At 42.8% G+C, this 18,001-nt stretch overlaps 2 protein-coding genes across 2 annotated transcripts in view; one reads left to right on the top strand and one right to left on the bottom strand.

Annotated features, from left to right (window-relative positions):
• B4galt6 (beta-1,4-galactosyltransferase 6) overlaps window positions 1-4,693 on the top strand; it is a 62,761-nt gene extending 58,068 nt beyond the window's left edge. The window contains exons 7-9 of the mRNA XM_051202067.1: window positions 339-461; window positions 658-759; window positions 1,070-4,693. Coding sequence (XP_051058024.1) covers window positions 339-461; window positions 658-759; window positions 1,070-1,217 — 373 coding nt within the window. The 3' untranslated portion in view covers window positions 1,218-4,693. The remainder of the gene's footprint in view (window positions 1-338; window positions 462-657; window positions 760-1,069) is intronic.
• Window positions 4,694-10,485: 5,792 nt separating this feature from the next.
• On the bottom strand, window positions 10,486-17,488 carry Ttr (transthyretin). Its single transcript, XM_051202078.1, has 4 exons — window positions 17,331-17,488; window positions 16,262-16,392; window positions 13,515-13,650; window positions 10,486-10,734 (listed from the first exon to the last, which is right to left on the bottom strand). The coding sequence occupies exons 1-4, from the start codon at window positions 17,397-17,399 to the stop codon at window positions 10,627-10,629; spliced, it is 444 nt and encodes a 147-aa protein (XP_051058035.1). The 5' UTR covers window positions 17,400-17,488; the 3' UTR covers window positions 10,486-10,626.
• Window positions 17,489-18,001: the final 513 nt, after the last annotated feature.

Below are 18,001 nucleotides of genomic sequence, written 5' to 3'. Positions count from 1 at the left end.
CTAGCATGTTTAAATGTGTGTGTGTGTGTGTGTGTGTTTTTTTTTTTTTTTGTGAGAATGTTATGCACTTTTTGAACACTGGGTTTGAGTCATAAAGTAAGAGTATTAGATTTCAGTTGCCACGCATGTTTTTATTTTACATTTAATGTAAGTACTTGCTTTGCTCTTCTAGGAGAATGTTTTGTTTCTCTATCCACATTTTTCAGAACACCTTTTTTCTGTCTCAATTGGCTTGTTTTTGTGGAAAATAGAAATGTATGTCAAAGCACGTTCGAGGTGGCACAGGTGTGGCCAGCTGTCCTCACTGACATGGGACACTGTCCTGTTCTCTTTTGTAGTCTTCCATATAAGGAGTTCTTCGGTGGGGTCAGTGGCCTGACAGTGGAGCAGTTTAAGAAGATCAATGGCTTCCCCAATGCCTTCTGGGGTTGGGGAGGAGAGGATGATGACCTTTGGAACAGGTTTGTGGAGGAACAAGTTGCCCAGCAACCAAGGTTCTAGATCCTACCTGTATTTTGTAAATCGCATTTGCCTCTTCTAAGAAGGGAGACTTTGGGCTGGGAAGTTTGGAGTTCCTAAATCTGTTTTTGTTTTCCTTTTTTTTTTTTTTTTTTTTTGTTCTGAAATGTATTCAGTCAATTTTATGTTGCCTTGCAGAGTTCACTACGCTGGGTATAATGTAACCCGGCCAGAGGGGGACTTGGGAAAATACACCTCTATTCCTCATCACCATCGAGGGGAAGTACAGTTTTTGGGGAGGTAAGTTCAGTGGTCATCTTGAGACTTCAAGGCTTCAAAGCTAATACACTGCATGTTAAAAAAAAGATAGATAGATAGATAGAAAGATAGATAGAAGGAAGTTACTTCCATGATGAAAGGCCTCTTTGGCAAATGTTTTTTGGATTGCAGCATGTGTGTGTGTGTGTGTGTGTGTGTGTGAGAGAGAGAGAGAGAGAGAGAGAGAGAGAGAGAGAGAGAGAGGTGATATTTGTGTACAAAGAAAGAAAGACAGATAAATGTAGACACTGTATGTCTATATTCACACCTAGTTTACTGCCTTTTGTTTTAGGTATAAATTACTAAGGTATTCCAAGGAACGTCAGTACATAGATGGATTGAACAATTTATTATACACGCCCAAAATACTGGTTGAAAGGTTGTATACAAACGTATCTGTAAACCTCATGCCTGACTTAGCTCCAATTGAAGACTATTAAAAGAAGTCTCTCACGGTGGTGTGGACCACAGTGCTGGATGGTGAACTTGGCTTGGAGTGCACTCTCCATGGAGGTTAGAGAGTGACATGTCTGTGTCCCAGTCTGTGAAAAGAGCCAGCAGTCCTTATGTTTACAGCGGGGGATTCCATACCATCACACACACACACCCTCCCTGCTTTGGGACATCCTCCATGGCAAGCGTGGTAGAGACCTGAACCCATGGCTTGGGATTGGAAATGAAGAGAGCTCCCTACAAAGAGAAGATTTTTATACTGAAATCTATAATTTAATTCAAGAGAATGCTTTTATTTCCGTTCAAAACATATTTTGTACATATGTGATGTAAATTAAATGTGTTCAAATTGTTGAAAAATAAGATGTCACAATTTTGCATGTAATTGGTTATGCCTTCATTGGACTTTTATAAACTTTTTTTTTTTATTTGCATGGGGGAAAAAAGAAACTATGTAAATCTATGTCTTGAAACAAAGGTTAAGCCTTGTATGGAATGAAGGGAGTGTCAGGAAGGACAGATGCTACAGTAACTGTTTTACTGGTGTTCAGCTTTAGACCTTCAGCCCCATGTGGGAGAAGGCACAGCCCTTGGAGGGCTCCCGGGAGGAAAGAGGAAACACCTAGCACAGCTTTCCTCCCTGCCAGAATGACCTCTTTTTGTTTTTGTTTTTATTTTTGTTTCATTTGGTTCTGTTTTTCCTTGCTTGCAATCTCATCAGACTTTGCCAAGTCAACAGCCATATTGTTTATGCATACTGCATGAGTATTACCGAGAAAACCTTCAGAGTTGTGAAGTGTCATGCTGTACAGGACCTCTTCACGTTAAATGTCTCTATGTACCTCCGATGTAAGTGTCAGGGATCTTGTGCCTCAAGAAAAAAAAATTTCCCAAGGTCGTGTTTATATACTGTATTCTTTTTTTTCAGTTTCCAATTAAGAAGAACCAAAAGAAAGTATCTTTTTTTTGAAAACATTTTTTTAAGAATAAACTTACAGAAAACCCGGTAGTGCTTATACAGATGGATTATACTATTAAGTGAGAAATTAGATGCTCTATTTTTATGAAGATAAATGTTTAGATTAAAATAAACTTCAACTTTAATTCTCAGATGGATACAATTCCCCTTTCACATCAGCCAGTCAGTCAAACTATTTTCTTTTCACTTTCAAGAAATCTCTGGTGTTATTAAAATTTTCTCACTAAAAATGTAATTTAATAAGTCCCCTCCCCTTTGTGTGGTGTTGGGGATTGAACCTAGGACCTGTAGGCTTAGGGTCAGTTAATAGGATGTGAGGATACTGAAACCTAACGCCAAGTCCATTCATCCTCAGGTTAGATGAGGTTTTCCATGTCAAAACAAAACCCAAACAGTATTCTTACTTTGAAAATTATCAATTATAAAGATCCTTGAAAAATATCTCATGTTCACATGTTAGATCTTATTTCCCATACTTACGCCAAGTTGGAAGAGAACACCGTCTATCTGTAAAGTGAACCTTCCCCAGGAACGAAGAGTGAGGGAATTCTGGGTGTGAGAAAGTTTGCTTCCCTTATCTATCTAGTGTTGAGAGCTCAGCTTGCAGTTGTCATCCTCCATCATAATCTTGGTAATGCTGATGGCCACAAATCAAATCATAGAGTAACTAAAATCCTTACCCTATCTGCTGTGAAACCAGTCTTTCTATGTTTATTTCTTAGAAGTGGTTCTTAAATAGCTACCTTCTAATTTTTTTGCTACTCCAAAGAATGAAAAATCAGAAGATATTTGTATGTTATCCACTTAATTTTTTTGTCTCTTGTGGCTAATGCAGTGTTTAATTTGATGGAACGACAGCGGAATGAAATATTACCATTGCTGATGGCTTGTGGGACAGGGATACAGGCAGGTGGTGAACCCAGAGCTGGTCCCTCCTCACAGTGGTGGGGAAATTGGCAACCATGCTGAACCTTATTCAGAAAACACATTTTATAACATGGGGCTGTCCACATTGGGGGGTACCTTTTCACACTGGCACATAATTCACTGTTGTGAAAAAGTCAGGACTCCAGGTAATCTGCCTTCCTCTCTTGGGTTAAATCTGGCATTGATATGACTACAGGAATAGGATGTATTTTTGCTGTATTTTGGTGTTGAATCTGGTATGTCAACTTGTAAGAACCACCTCACCACTTTCTTTTCCATTTTGCTTTTTAAATTGAGACCCAGAATTCTTTTCAGTTATGAACAGTGACATATATATGTCCCATGTATGACAGTTTTGCCCAGTTACCATGGTCACAATAAATAGCTTCCTTCCATATTAGTGGAAGCAGACAGTCTGATATAACTACCCAGTGGTTTTGCATCAAGTGTCTACTCCCCATTGGTTGCCGTTAACTGTTGCTGTTTGAAAGTGCTGTGATTTTCCCCCCTAAACAAGTCAAATGAAGAAAGTTAAAATTTCTCTGAAATAAGGAAGGCACTCTCTGATATCTGCCAGTCTTAGTCTCAAATCCAGTGTGGACTCAGAGATGCTGGGAGGCCCTCATGGCACTGGGGACATCATATGATGCCTTTGAATTAGAGAAAGAAATCATGACTGATGGAGAGGGAGAAAGTAGACATATTCGTTGTGACATTCTTTCTGGTTCTTAGTGAAGATGTTTAATTCTTTGCCAAAAGTAGGCTTTGCATAAGGTAACTTTTTTTTCCTTTTTATAAAAGTATCAACCGTTGTAGACCTTTGAGATGGCTCAGGGAGTAAAGGTGCCTGCACCAAACCTGGCAACCTGAGTCTGATACGTGGGACTCACACTGTAGGAGAAGAGAGCCTACTCTTGCAAGTTGTCCTCTGACTTCCATATGTATACACATGCGCATGTGTACATATATACAGGTGCACTCACACACAAATGCACACACAGTTACTCACATGTGCATACATGAGTACACACAAAGTAAATCAAAAGGTAATTAAAAATTAAATTTCTGTTTGTGTTTTATGAAATGGTTTTCACCAAGAAAATATTATTTATAAAATTTAAGTACAAAATTATCTATTAAAAAGTTGCATTCCTATCCCAGCCAAGGTACTGATAACCATCTTAAAACAAAATGGAAGAAAAGCCAATACAGATTCTGAAAGTCAAAGCAGACTTTATGTCATTGTATTTGGCCTTGTCCTGTACCTTTATATACCTGTCAGATGAATAGCACTGGAGATTTCTTGCCTTGGGTTTGCAAATTTGTCATTTGAGAAGCAAACTGTCACTGTGTTGTTTTTCAGGAGGTGAAAGTGTACTTAAGATTATTTATTATAATATGAAATACTTCTATGTAAGTGCATTGATGTAAATGCTAGTGATTCCTTGCAATCTTTTTTTTTTTTTTTTTCTTTTTTGTCCTGTTTTGCTTCTCATGGAACTGTTTGTACTTTTTTTATCATTGTCTTTTATGAAATATAATGATCTAAAGACTTTATGTGGTGATGTCATGTTTCCTCTCTCAGGGTGTCTTGGGGATTATCTTTTGTTTCTCCCCTAAATTTTGGGCGCACTATTGATAACTTAGTTGATGTTAAGGGTGCACTGTAAAGATGCAGAGGTCAAAGCTTACATACCCTCACTTAGTGCTCATCACCCCCCCCCACCACACTATTATTTAATACTCATCCATATACTTGGTAACTCATAATACCAAGAATTACCTAGTAGCCCAGGGCTGAGATGAATGAGTGGCTCAAGTGTTTTCCCCACATATGTGAGGGTCTGAGTTTGTCTCCAGAACATATGTAATGGCTGACTTGGAAACACATCTCAAATTCCATGGTGAGGTGGGAGATGGACACAAGAGAATTCCTGGATGCTTGTGGACCAGCTGGCCTGATGCTTACAACAGTTAACAATAAAAAAGACCGAACGAAACAAGGGGAAAGGCAAGGATCAATATTTGAGGCCGTCCTCTGACTTCTACCTGCAATGTCTTACGTATCCCAGGTTGGCCTTGAACTCACTGTGTTGCTCCTGCATCCACCTCCTAAGTGCTGGGATTTTACTGAGGAGGTGGCCCAGACAAGGGCACACATTGCCCTTCCAGAGGACCACAGTTCAGTTGGCGCATACCAGATAACAGGTATGTCTCAACCAGACAGCCTTAAAATATATTCTGATGTCCTTGAAGTACATTGTTAATGTAATCTTCAGTGTTTCAACTGTTGTTCTAGAGGCTCTTGAAGGGGTAGCAGACACTCTAACCTTCAAAAGATATTTGTCTTCTGAATGTGAAACTGGTATGGACTGGGCAGCACTGAAGAACACGTGCCATCAATGAGGCTGCTCTTGTATCAGATGCATGTTTCTGAGCATCACCTCTGATGTGACTCTTTCAGTGGTAGACACCTCCCAGCCGTAAACATGAACTCTGAAAGGGCAGTTGAAATGATTGTCCTTCTGCAGTAGACCTTCACACATGCACGCATGCACACACACACACACACACACACACACACACACACACACACAATTATGGTGAAAGGCCGAGATAAAATGTTCATGAGTTCTTTTTGTGGTGATCCCTCTCACACCTGGCCTCTATGATTTTCTTATTTTAATGTGCTTTGAATATTTTGTAGGATCACAGGGCCAGCTTACAAAATGGTTAATGACTTATTACATTCTAAACCCTTCCAATTTAATTCCTCTTTTGACTCTCACATCTGTGCAGAGTGAGAGTAGGTTTGGGAGTGAATGTAGATTCATTTTTCCATTCCAAGAGAGGGCCCCAGGCAGAGGAAAGGGAAGACTCCATGCTAGGCACTCGGCTTTTTCAAAAGGAACCAGGAAAAAGACTCCGTTGATGGAATTTTGAGGATTTATAGAAGTCCATATATCCCAGGACTTAACAACCTACAAAATCATTTCTAGAAGACAGTTTGTCACAAGATTTTTTTCCCTTAGGGAAAATGTGAACAACATCCACTCCCTCCTCTAAAGGTGCTAACCACAAACCAAAGGACATTCTGCCTCAGTTTACCCTGGGAGTCAATGAGCTTATTTGGACTATTTACAAAGCAGGCGGTGATGAGTTACTGACACAAGTATGAGTGACCCTTCAAAGCAGCCACACTGGAAAATCTTCACCCGGCAAGGATGGTGGCCTCATTGTAATCCCATAGATGGGACCCTTATACTTAGTTTTCCCCAACTTGTACACAAGCTATGGGCAATTAAGGCAGAATTGCATACAAATGGCTGGAAAGAATGGGGGATACTCAGGTTGAGGGTTTGGGGACCCACCCACCCTCCTAGGACAGAATATTAACAATCCTGCCATGATGCGCTCTGGAGAGTGTACTCACAGCCTACCTCAAGAAGATGGTGGCAGTTTGGCTCACGGGATAATATCTCAACATAGTTATAACTTTAGACTTGAAGTTCAAAGAAAGTCAGCAATTTAAAAGGTTTTACCCATCCATGAGTGTGTACACATGCTGTGTACAGTGTGAAGGGTTTTAATGCTTCTAAGAAAAAATATAGCATTGTCCATACAGAGAATTTTTATAAGGAAATAAAAGCTATACAAAGGACTATTAGGAAAAACTGGAGGAAACAATCAAGTAATTATTTGTTAATAATGAGTTTTTAGTAGGTACTTATCTAAAAGATTCTTTTAAAAGTCATTACTAGAAATGGATGTAATTTCACTCTATGCCCTGAAGCTAAAGCATTATAATTACAATCCCACTGAGAAACAAATTGAACAGGAATCATGGAACCAGGGAGGACATGTACAAACTGTTCAGTTCACTTTCTTTACTTTTTATTAGATAAGAAATAGAAGAATCTCCTTCCTTCCCCCCCCCCCCCCAGCTCTCTTCCATTCTTGGTTTGTCTTGTTATGTAGCCCAGGCTGGCCTGGAACTCACAACCTTCTTGTCTTCCCCATGCCTGCTCAATATGAACAGAATTGCTGTCTCGTCACTGGGCAGTCGTACCAGGCTTCCAGGGCCTCAATCCAGTCCCTCAGCCCCAGACTGAGAGTCAGAAAGCCCTGATTAGTCCTTACTCTCCTCACCTTCCCTGGCTTCCCCATTGCCCTGGGTTTTAATTTCTTACCAAAGTTCTCCAGACTCCTTTCCTCAGGAGGACATGCCCCAAGTCCTAATAGCCAATCTTTCTGTGAATTCTGTCGGTGTCCATCTCAAGTCCTTGGACCTTCACTATTTAACCTTCCTTCCGTTGCTGGGTTTTGCTGTTTACTTGCTCTGTAGCTCCTTGTAGCTTCTAAGGATGGACAATCTGCCTATCTTCATGAGGTCCTTAGTTCCCGGGAGATCAGAACATGGCTTTCTATTTAGCTACTCTAAGATTTAAAATATTTTTATCTCGATGATGACTGGTTTCCCAGCTGACTTGTCTTCTCGTTTCCCTGCCTTTCTCCCTCTTTCCCAGCCGCCCCCATTCCCCCTGTGTATGTGTATGCATGTGTGTGTCCTCACATGTGTACACGTGTCAGAGATCCATGATGAGTGTCTTCCTCTCTCACTAGCCCCCTTATTTTTTTGAGACAGGGTCTCTCCATGAAGCTAGAGCTCACTGATTTGACAACGCTAGCTAGCTAATGAGTTCCCGGCATTCTCCTGTCATACCTCCCTAACATGAAGATTATAGGCATACATTACTGCATGCAGCTTTTTATGTGGATTCTTGGCATCCGATCTCAGGTCCTTATGCTTGCATGACAAGGACTTTACTAGTCAAGCTGTCTCTCCACCCCCTCTCCTTCCTTTCCCTTTTTCTATAGCAATTACATCCGAGTTCTTCTGTTGAACTCCCTTCTCTGTCCTAACAACCTCAGTGGGACTCTGGCCCCAGTAGTGTCCAGACCCCATCTGTGGGTTCCCTTCTCATAGTTCCTTTCTCATAGTTAGGCTTGGGGCAGCAGAAGGAACCAGGGTTTTTGAAGACCCTGGCTCAAAGCCTTTCCATTGCCTGTCACTGTCCTCTTGAAAGAAGAAATTCCTACTCCTTTGTCCTGGCCCTAGTCAGGACATTTTCCATAACAGTTTCTACACATAGTTTAAGTTCTTGAAGTCACTCTAGGACTGTAGAAACTGACCCTGGTACATAAAACAGGTTACCCAGAAGAGGTAGAAGATTTCTCATGTTTCCATGGTGTCAAGTGTATGATGGAGAGAAACCCCAACTGGTGGATCACAGGAGGTGGAAGGCTCTGATTTGCCCATCTGGAACTAATCCATTCATTCATTCGTTTGTTGGTTTGTTCATTAATTCATTCCACATATTTGGAAGGGATGCTACTCCATGATGCTCAAACCTTTATTATGCTCTTTGTGGTAGGTGTTATTTTCCAGAGATAGGGGAACGCATCCAATGTGCTTTCCAACTGCACTTTCCCGAGGAAACCAGTGAACCGTGTTGCCCCTCAGCTCAGCTCAAGTTTTCACTCACACTGCTGTTCTGGGTTCACCTTGTAGTCTCAGCCTTGGCCTTCTCTGCCATCATACCTTGTACCCATGTTTATAGCCTCTAGATTCCTGCGAGTGAATACGTGGCAGCAACAGCAGTGGCTGAGTACTGAACCTGGGGCAGGCGCATACCTGGGATTTGTTTAAGGGAGCCTGCATGCAACCCATCTCCTTGCGCACAGAGGCTCTGGAATGGACCTTCAGGGTTTCCTTGGGTTTGCCAAAGATGAATTACCATCTGCTTTGGCTTAAAATTATCCAGGGCTGTTCCCACCAGAAAGAATGGAGGGCTGAGGAATTGGAATTGATTTTAAGATTATTTCCATTTTGAAAGGCAGGAAGGAAAACTAATGGAGTTTAGGGAGGCGTGTGTTCTCTGAACTGTGAAGTAAAGGAAGGAATTGCTCGTGAGATGAAGGTTTGAGGAGACATAAATCTGCCTCTGTACAAGCTCTTGGTGGATAAAATAAACCAGAGGCAGCAATGCCCTTGGTTTTCTTGTTTGGCAAGTGCTATCATATGCTGCAGGTAGGATTTGAATATTTATGACTTTTTATTTGAGAGATTCCTCCGCCCCTTGTTTCTGCATGTCCATACACTGTCAACTTTAGAGTTTAAAAACTGGTCTAATTACATTAAACTTTGTGGTTAATATTGAACTTGTTCTCTTTGATGACAAATCTGGTTGTGTTTTTTGCTTGTTTGTTTGGCTATTATTACTGTGTTCATCCCTTGGCATGTATGTTAAACATGGGTTTGGGATAGATTACGTTATTGTTGTTAGACAGGGTCTTACTATGTTGTCCTGGATGGCCTAGAACACACTTTGTTGACCAGACTGGTTTCGAACTTGCTGACATTCTCCTGCCTCTGCCTGTCTCCTGAGAGCTGGGTTCTGTTTCTTACCTGATTGCCAGGTATCACTGGTCTAAAGTGGGTTAGAGGGGCTGAATTAATTCTACGTTTGTCCCTTTGAGACTTACTATTCTTTAAAGATGTCTTAGTGATTAATTTTGTTTACTTCAGTTTCATGCGTGTATACAATGTGTTCTGATGCTCTCTTCCCTGTCCTCCCTTATTTTCCCACCCCTATCAAACCCTCCCCAAGTTGTCACCAACCTTTCTCCAAGATTCATGACTTTTTGTTTGGTTTTGTGTATTCACCTTGGCGCCTGGTGGGGTCACTGGTGGATACCTGAGTGAAGACAATGACTCCCCTTTCCCTCAATCTATCAGTAGGAAATAGTTCAGCAGCAAGGAATAGGACCCTGAACCCCATCTCCATCATTCCTGACTCCTGGTAGGCCCATTCTTGTGCAGAGGAACTGTGATAACCCCCAAGTAAAGCACTTAACAAAAATGCCTGAAGAACTAGTCCTTTACAGTTTGACTATCTATTCATTAAAGTGCATGGAAAAAGAAAACTATTTTCAATCTTTTTGGCTTGATTTTCAGTGTTGGGGTAGAACCCAGGGCTTTGAGAGTGCTCAGGAAACACTATTGCATGTCTCCTAAGACTATGTGCTTTTAATGTCTACAGACCATCCTTCGCATGTGCTTTGCTTATAAAGCAGTGAAAAGTTGGCCCACTCTGCTTCCTAATTTGTTGCCAAGAGCAACCATGAGCTCTCCATGATGGACAGGATCCCTGTAAACCATGGCTAAAAAGATCTTCCCTTCCTTAAAAAAGTTCTGGTCAAAATTTTTCTTGAATTCTTTAGTGACACTGTAAGATTTGGGGTTTAGGGACAGTGGGGGGAAATGGGTGAATAAAGAAGAAACTAAGTTTGAATGAAATGACAAGTGATTTAATAGAACTGTTTCATGGCATCTTTCCGAGTTGCTAACACAGTTTATAGAACAAGAACACTGTTTCAGTGCAAACGGGCTGCTACTGCATTGGCAAGATCCTCCTGGGCCAGGCACCTCACTCCTTGGGGTTGCTGACCACGGCAGTGGTGCTGTAGGAGTATGGGCTGAGCAGGGCAGCGATGGTGTAGTGGCGATGGCCAGAGTCGTTGGCTGTGAAAACCACCTGGGAGAAAAGACAGACAGTTGCTTCAAACAGAGCCCAGAGGCAGGAGTCACCATCCTGGAAGTTAAATGCTAAATTGATAATATTCGTTTTATTGTTTGATTTTGAGGGGGATGAAGAATTAGAACAAACTCAAATGTGCTGCCTTAGGAGCCTTGTGCAGTTCCTGGAGCATTGCAGGAGGCCTCTCTGTGCAAGTTTATGACCAGCCCTGGCCAGACTAAGCTGAGACGCAGAGTTGGAGGGCTATTGTTCATGTTCTTGGGTTCAGAGAAAAGTGGGGAGAAGGGAAATATCAACAGAAAAAAAAGACCAGAGGGGAAAAGTGGTTGTCACCCCACCGCAGGCTTCCAGACCTAGAATGCTGGCAGGAAGCAGTCTCCTACAGACCTGCATGCTGTGTCTGCCTTCGGTCCTACAGTGACAGCCCAGCCCCTCCACGACAGAAGGCTCCTTGTCACCAAGTCCAGGCATTTCTTTCCCGCTGCCCTTTGCACTTTCTAACATGAGAAGACGCATACTTCCAGTAAGTAACGAGGCTGAGGGGTTGGGGGAAGGCATCACAGGCAGGCTTCTCTCCACAACACAAGCAGCTTGTGGCTGGTGACATCAGCAGAAATGTAAACAAAGGAAAGCTTTGGTGCTCATGGAAGGTCTCTGGACAAAAATGTGGATTTTGCAGTTAACTAGCCACATCTCAAGTCCCTAGATCGGCTGAGACATGGGGGCAGAGACAACCCGGGTGGGTGCAAGGGGTGAGGCTAGACGGAATGGTGGGCAGAGAAGGTGTGAGTAATTTTACTCATTTTGTGTAAGTTTTGGATGGAGCATCGGACACGCTTAGAATAAATGCCTTTTATTTTCGAGTGCAGGGCAAAGAAAGCTTGGATGTTAGAGTGAAACAAACTATCACAAAACAGCATCTAGAGATGGAAGGGGGACTCATCTCAAACTCCGTTTTATTTATTTATTATTATTCATAATGCTATGGATCAAATCTTGGGAATCCCAGGCGAGTTTTCTGGCACTGAGTTACAACCCTAGTAGCCCCTGGCCTGAGCTGGCCACTAACTCATGATCATTCTGTCTTAGGCTCCCAGGCCGGAAGCATAGGTGGGGCTTCCGGACTAAGAGAATGTTGGGAAGAGGAAGGCAGAGAGGAGCCACCACGCCTTAACTTCTTTGCATCTCAGCAGACAAGAGATCGAGTTCCTGTCTCTCCCTGATTATATCCTGTTTCCACTCAGCTACCTCACATCCTGTCTGTCTGTACAGACCTCCAGACCTCTATGGTTAGCTAGTGGCAAGCTCCATTCTCTGACCTTCAGACAGGCTTTATTTGTATAAGCAAGAGATCACCACACCATTCTACTAGTATGTTGGTGCCCAGTGAGTAGTAGTTGGATTACATGGAAGACTTTTGAAAACCGTGAACCCCAAGAGTCCAGCAGGCCCCTCTGGCTTGTCTGGTAACAGAGTTCACTGAGAAAACAGAAAACTGAGAAAACTGAGAGTCATCCATGGCCGGGCAGTGGTTCCCTGTCACACTTCACTAGTTACCTTTTGTCCACTTGACACCACCTAGAGTAACCTGGGAAGAGGGACCCTTGGCTGAGGCATTGCTTCCATCAGACTGGCCTGTAGGCAAGTCTGTAAAGCATTTATTTTGACTAATGACCGATGTAGGAGAGCCCGGCACACAGACCTGAGCTATATAAGAAAGGTGGTTAAGCAAGCAAAAGCGAGGAAGCAGGTTTCTTCTCTGGTCTCCGCTTCAGTCCCTACTCTCAGGTTCCTCCCCTGCTTTGCTCCATGATGGACTATAAGCTGTAAGATGAAACAAACTCTTCCCTCCCCAAGTCTGCTTTTCGGTCATGGGATCTATCATAGCAACAGTCAGCAAACCAGGTCACACGCAGAGCTATTTTTGATGGAATTCGTTCTCTCCAGTTCTGACCAGGAGGTCTGGATTCTATTTCCATGACAGCCACCCGTGTGAAGTGACAGGGGAGCCAGGGAGTCTGAGCCCGGTGTGAAGTGAAGGTCACTAACACGGTTTTGCTTGTTGGCTTTGTGCTTTGACTTAGCTCGGTTTCTTAGAGGTGCTGGCTGAGGCATGGAAGGTACATCAGCCAGAACAGAGCCCAGCTCCGGCCTGGGCTCCAGTGGATGTCCTTGTACCCTCGCTTGCTCACACGTGCTAGCCATGTGACCTTGATGAGCTACTTAACTTCCCTCAGCTTCTTCATTGGTAAAATGGGGGCAAGACAAGGCTAGCCCTCCAAAGACTGGTCTAAGGACGTAACAGTTTTGATACAGAAATCCCTTTGCCATGTGAGTTGTACTTAGAGATTTAGCTATTCAGCGGTTACAATTTTGAATGTGTTGTCAATGTGTGCATTGTCAGGAATTATTTACCCAAACCTCTGGGGCACTAGATGCATTCTGGAATAAAGAAAAGGCCAGAATTTAGAGAAGTAACATGGGGAATGCTCTCTTTGGCTATGAAATGTCCTCAGTGGTATCTGGAGGCTGCCTCAAAGGTAGACATTAATATTCCTTCAATATAGAAATGGACATTAACGTAAATGTGACTAGCTGAGCATAAGTAGCACGAGCAGGTCTGGGTCGCAGTGCAGAAAGAGTTTTTGACTGGAAAAAGGTTTGCTTCTTTTTGGCTGTAGGATGGGAAAAGGGCCCTGCTTTCTTCTCGCACCCAAGAGCCAAGTGCACTTCCTGAGACTGAGGACAAGCCCAAACAACTTGGTGTGACCACTCACCTCTGCGTATTCGTGGAACGGGGAAATGCCAAGGGCCTTCCAGTAGGATTTGGTGTCCAGTTCTACCCTGTACACCCCTTCTACGAACTTCTCGTCTGTGGTGAGCCCGTGCAGCTCTCCAGATTCAGCTGTCTTCCTGGAAGGCGCAAAAGTCCAGATGAAGTAATGGGAAAAGAGGAGCTACCACACACAGATGTGTGCATGCATGTGGTTGTGATAGATATGTATGTGTGCATGTGTGTGTACATGTATGTATCTGTGCATTTTTTTTTTCAGCAAGTGAATCAAGAGGGAGGACATTTTTGTGTTTGTGATAAAATAGCAAGAAATTTACAGAAACTTTATGTGCAACTCATTGTAGAGTTTCATCTTATGAAAATACAGTAAAATGTTTACCTTAAAAACCTTAATTTAGGTATGTGGGGCCACCTGTTATCCTAATGTGCTCTGGGGATAGAGGCAGGAGGGTTGCTGCAGGTTTGAGGGCAATTTGATTTACATAGTGAGTTCTGGACTAGATAGGACACTGTCTCAAAATTAATTAATTAAAAAAAATTTTTAAGAAAGAAAAGAAAAGCCTTAAGGTCCAGGGGTGTTGTTCAGTGGTAGAGTTCTGCCCTGACATTTGTATACCCCTGGAATTAATCCACAACCACACACACACACACACACACACACACACACACACACTACTGCATTCAGGGTTAATGACTTGATGAAAGTTCATGACAGGCCCTGACATGACAGCTGCTCTAACTCCATGATAGCAGAGTGACAGGCTGATGTCTCATGGAACAAGAGTAACTTCCGGAGGTAGCGTCATTTGTCAGGGTAGAAACCCCAATAAGCAAATAAAAGCTTAACTGACTTCCTCCTTTTATACAGGTAATCTGCTTGGCAATTGTTTGCCAACAGAAATACCAAGCGACTTCCGTTTCCACATAGGCACCAGTTACTAATGGAAATGCCAGAAACTGGGCCTCATTTAATTACAGCCAAGACAGATGAAGTGGCAGTCATCTTTAGTGACTGACCATGCCTGTCCCCATCCCTCCACCTTTCTTCTGGTGTGTGTATAAGAGAGTCACAAGAAAGTCTGGATATTTAGGCGTCAATTCTATTGCAACTTGGGTTCCCTTAAGTGTCATGCTATGCTCGACACTTACATAATCACTAAGAAATTGACAAGTCGAAACCCAGTTAAAACCACACCAAAGAAAATGGTCTTCCCAATGATTGCTGATGAACATTAGTGGTTCTTGCTGTTCAATTAAAGCTTAATATAAAGTCTTCACCCAGGAGACGTAAGTGCTTAGCCATTCTGCTGGGTGTTAAGGGTGTCTTAGCTGCTTTTTCTTTTGGTTCATTTGTTCAGGCTAATTAGTAATTTCTTTGAGATTCTTGTGGTGGTTAACACACACACACACACACACACACACACACACACACACACACACACACACAAATTGTTACATGGCCAGCACAGGTGGAAAGTCTTTTTGACATGTTCGTGGGCAATTGTGAGATTGATCAGGCCCTGGGTTTTGCTTTGCAGATCTCTGTTGATGTGTTTCTTATCAAGCATGGTAGCTGCTAGCCTTGCAGAGAGCTACTCTGTTCTGAGTGTACATTAAAAAGCCCCTGCTTCTGGTTAACACCAGTAAGCTCCAGGAGGATGCTTCCACAGTTCAGTAATAAATCAGCACACATGTGCATCCTTCCTAAGAGTCTAAGACCAGGACTCAATGCTTGAACATCGTCCATGGGTGCCAGGGAATCTCAAACTCTTGAAATTACACATGTGGTTTTATGTGTGTTGTCACATGCCTTATTGTGGCCATGGATACTATAATTTACACACACATACACACTCTCTCTCTCTCACACACACACACATCTCTGCATATATGCATGTGTATTGTATGATTGTGTGTATTGGTTTTTTGTAGTGTGTTTGTGTATGTGTGTGCACATTTGAATGATCTGAACTCAAAGCTGGATGTCTTTCTCAATTATTCTACACGTTTTTCGAGACAGGGTCTCTCACCAAACACAAACCTACCCATTCAGTGGGGCTGATTGAGCAGTGAACTCCAGGGTCGTTCTGTTTCTAAGCCCCCACCCCAGGCTGTTGTTACAAGCACTCACTACTATGCTGAGCTCTTACAGAGTCTGTGGATTCAACACTCAACCGCCAGTCTTCCGAGCAGACACTTCACTGACAGAGCTGTCTTCCTGTCCCTAGAGACTATAACGTTCATCACCTTCTTCAAGCGGACTGTGATGGAAAAGGGTTGCAGAGTCCTCCTGAAGCAGAGGAGTTACTTACTCTCCCTTTTCCTCCTTTCAGTCCCAGACTATGCTCTGGTTCCTGGTCAGGCTCAGCTAAACAGAGCAGGAAAGCAACTGTGTTAAGAAAGGTCTCTCTCTGCTTGTACCTTTGACCTGCTAACATTTCCTTTAATTAATGTGTATGATATTTTGTCTGTGTGTGCATCTGGGCACTACAGGCATGGTGGTCAGAAGAGGGTGCTGGCTCCCCAGAAACTGGAGTTAAAGATGGTTCTGAGCTGCCACTTTGGTGCTGGGAGCCAAACCTGTGTCCCCTATAAGTGCAGTAAGAGCTCTTAGCCACCAAGACATCTCTCTCAGGCCTAGAACTGACACACTGTGTGTCAGTCTCCGATGAGCAGAAGGATGAATGAAAGATAGACCCAATGCTATGGCAGGGCGCTGTGCACACTTACCCAGAGGCAAAGGGCTCCCAGGTTCCCTGAGCAGTCTTTTTGAATACTTGCACAGCCACATCCACAGCAGGGCTGCCTCGGACAGCATCCAGGACTTTGACCATCAGAGGACACTTGGATTCTCCAGTGCCCTGGGCATAGAGAAGACAAGAGGGATGTCAGTAAAACTGATTGAAGTAAAATATTGTTCTTTCTGGTGTTGGAATCTGGAACAAAACCAAAAGTACATGCTGATCTCATTACGATAATGTAAGTGCTGACAATTAATGAGCTTCTTTAGTCAGTATAACACGGGCGGCACTGTTTCCTAAGCAAGAACAGTGTCTGTCTCCAGACACACTGCTGTGCACCAAGGACACAGTTAATGAATTTTCAAAGGGGAAATAGGCCCTCTGAGAGTCCTTGCTTGCCTTGTTCACCTCTCCATCTGAATGGAACCATGGAGAAGGTGCATGTTACAAAAGGCCAGAATGGTGGTTCCCGTGCGACCATTCTAATCAGCTGTTGCTAGAGTAATTTTCTCTAGTTGTAACATAACACCCACATATTTCCTGACTCACTTAATTGTACTGATTTACTCTTTTAGAGAACTTCATCAAATTCTAGAATAGAGTGTTGCTCCCCCCTCAAAAATAATGATCAATAACACATTTTGGTTAGATAAAGAACCAAAATATGACCTTACACGATAGGTATACTAAATGTAATGTCTACTAAATACGTTAAGTAGATTTTATGAGAATTCAATATTAACAGCCCCACTAATGATGGAGCTTAAGCACAAGACTTTCCACTTGCTAGACGTACACTGAATCACTAAACTACATACCCAGGACATTAACATCTTTATTTCTATATTCATTTTACATTTTTATTATCTAAGGTCGTCAAGATAGCGAGCATTACAGACTCACTACAGCAATGCTAAAGGAGAAAGAGCCAAGGGTCTAAACACAGTCTCTGGGTGCCCTTGCCCTAGTAACACTAGCTAGTTGCCAAAGCTAGAGGAAGCCATTGCTTCTTCATCTAAGGTGCACCCACCATGTCTGGCTTCCACAGGGTCACTTACCGCAGGGCCAGCCTCAGACATAAATGCCAGTCCAGCGAGACAAAGGAGGAACAGATGAGGGGACGCCATCCTGCTACGAGCCAGTAGACCTCTGTGAAGGCTGCTCCCAGGCGGAGGGGCTTTTATACTCCCTCTTCCCCAGCCAGGCTGCTGATCCCTGCCAATCTGACTCCAAACCTGCTGATTCTGATTATTGACTTAGTCAACAAAAGGAGAATAAGTAACCTACACAAATATGAACCTTGTCTAGTGAGATTAGAGCAATGGAACATTCATTCTATGAAATAATCTTAGCTGGTCATTTGACCACCCAGAGCCACACAGCAAAGTGACCAAAGGAGAACAGCCTGCTATGCTGGATGAGTGCAGTTGAATTCTTGGGATTTTTTTTCTCTTATTGATTTCTATGCATCTTTTTCCAGTTTCCATACATTTTTATCATTGGTTTTATATACTAGACATGTTGTATTGATTTATTTCATACTGGTTGACATCGGACTGCCCAGATTTAGATATAGAACATTAGCAAATATCACTGCATTAGGGGATGAGCCAACAAAGAAGACCCCTTTGGCAGTCAAAAAAATTCTCTAGTAGTCAAACTAAGTCATTTGGAAGCTTTGCTTTGTATCTGTGTGCATGTGTGACACCATTCCTAGATGAGGTTCATC

The sequence above is a fragment of the Phodopus roborovskii genome, unplaced genomic scaffold, assembly GCF_943737965.1.
Source record: "Phodopus roborovskii unplaced genomic scaffold, PHOROB, whole genome shotgun sequence".
Classification (NCBI taxonomy): Eukaryota; Metazoa; Chordata; class Mammalia; order Rodentia; family Cricetidae; genus Phodopus; species Phodopus roborovskii.
Note: the sequence above shows the minus strand (reverse complement) of the source record. Positions and strands in the feature narration are given on the sequence as shown.

Coding starts and splice junctions, on each gene's coding strand:
- Ttr (XM_051202078.1), bottom strand. CDS start 17,399: ATGGCGTCCCCTCATCTGTTCCTCCTTTGTCTCGCTGGACTGGCATTT. Junction 16,393..17,330: donor TGTCTGAGGCTGGCCCTGCG/GTAAGTGACCCT, acceptor CTCTATGCCCAG/GGCACTGGAGAATCCAAGTG. Junction 13,651..16,261: donor TGGGAGCCCTTTGCCTCTGG/GTAAGTGTGCAC, acceptor TGCGCCTTCCAG/GAAGACAGCTGAATCTGGAG.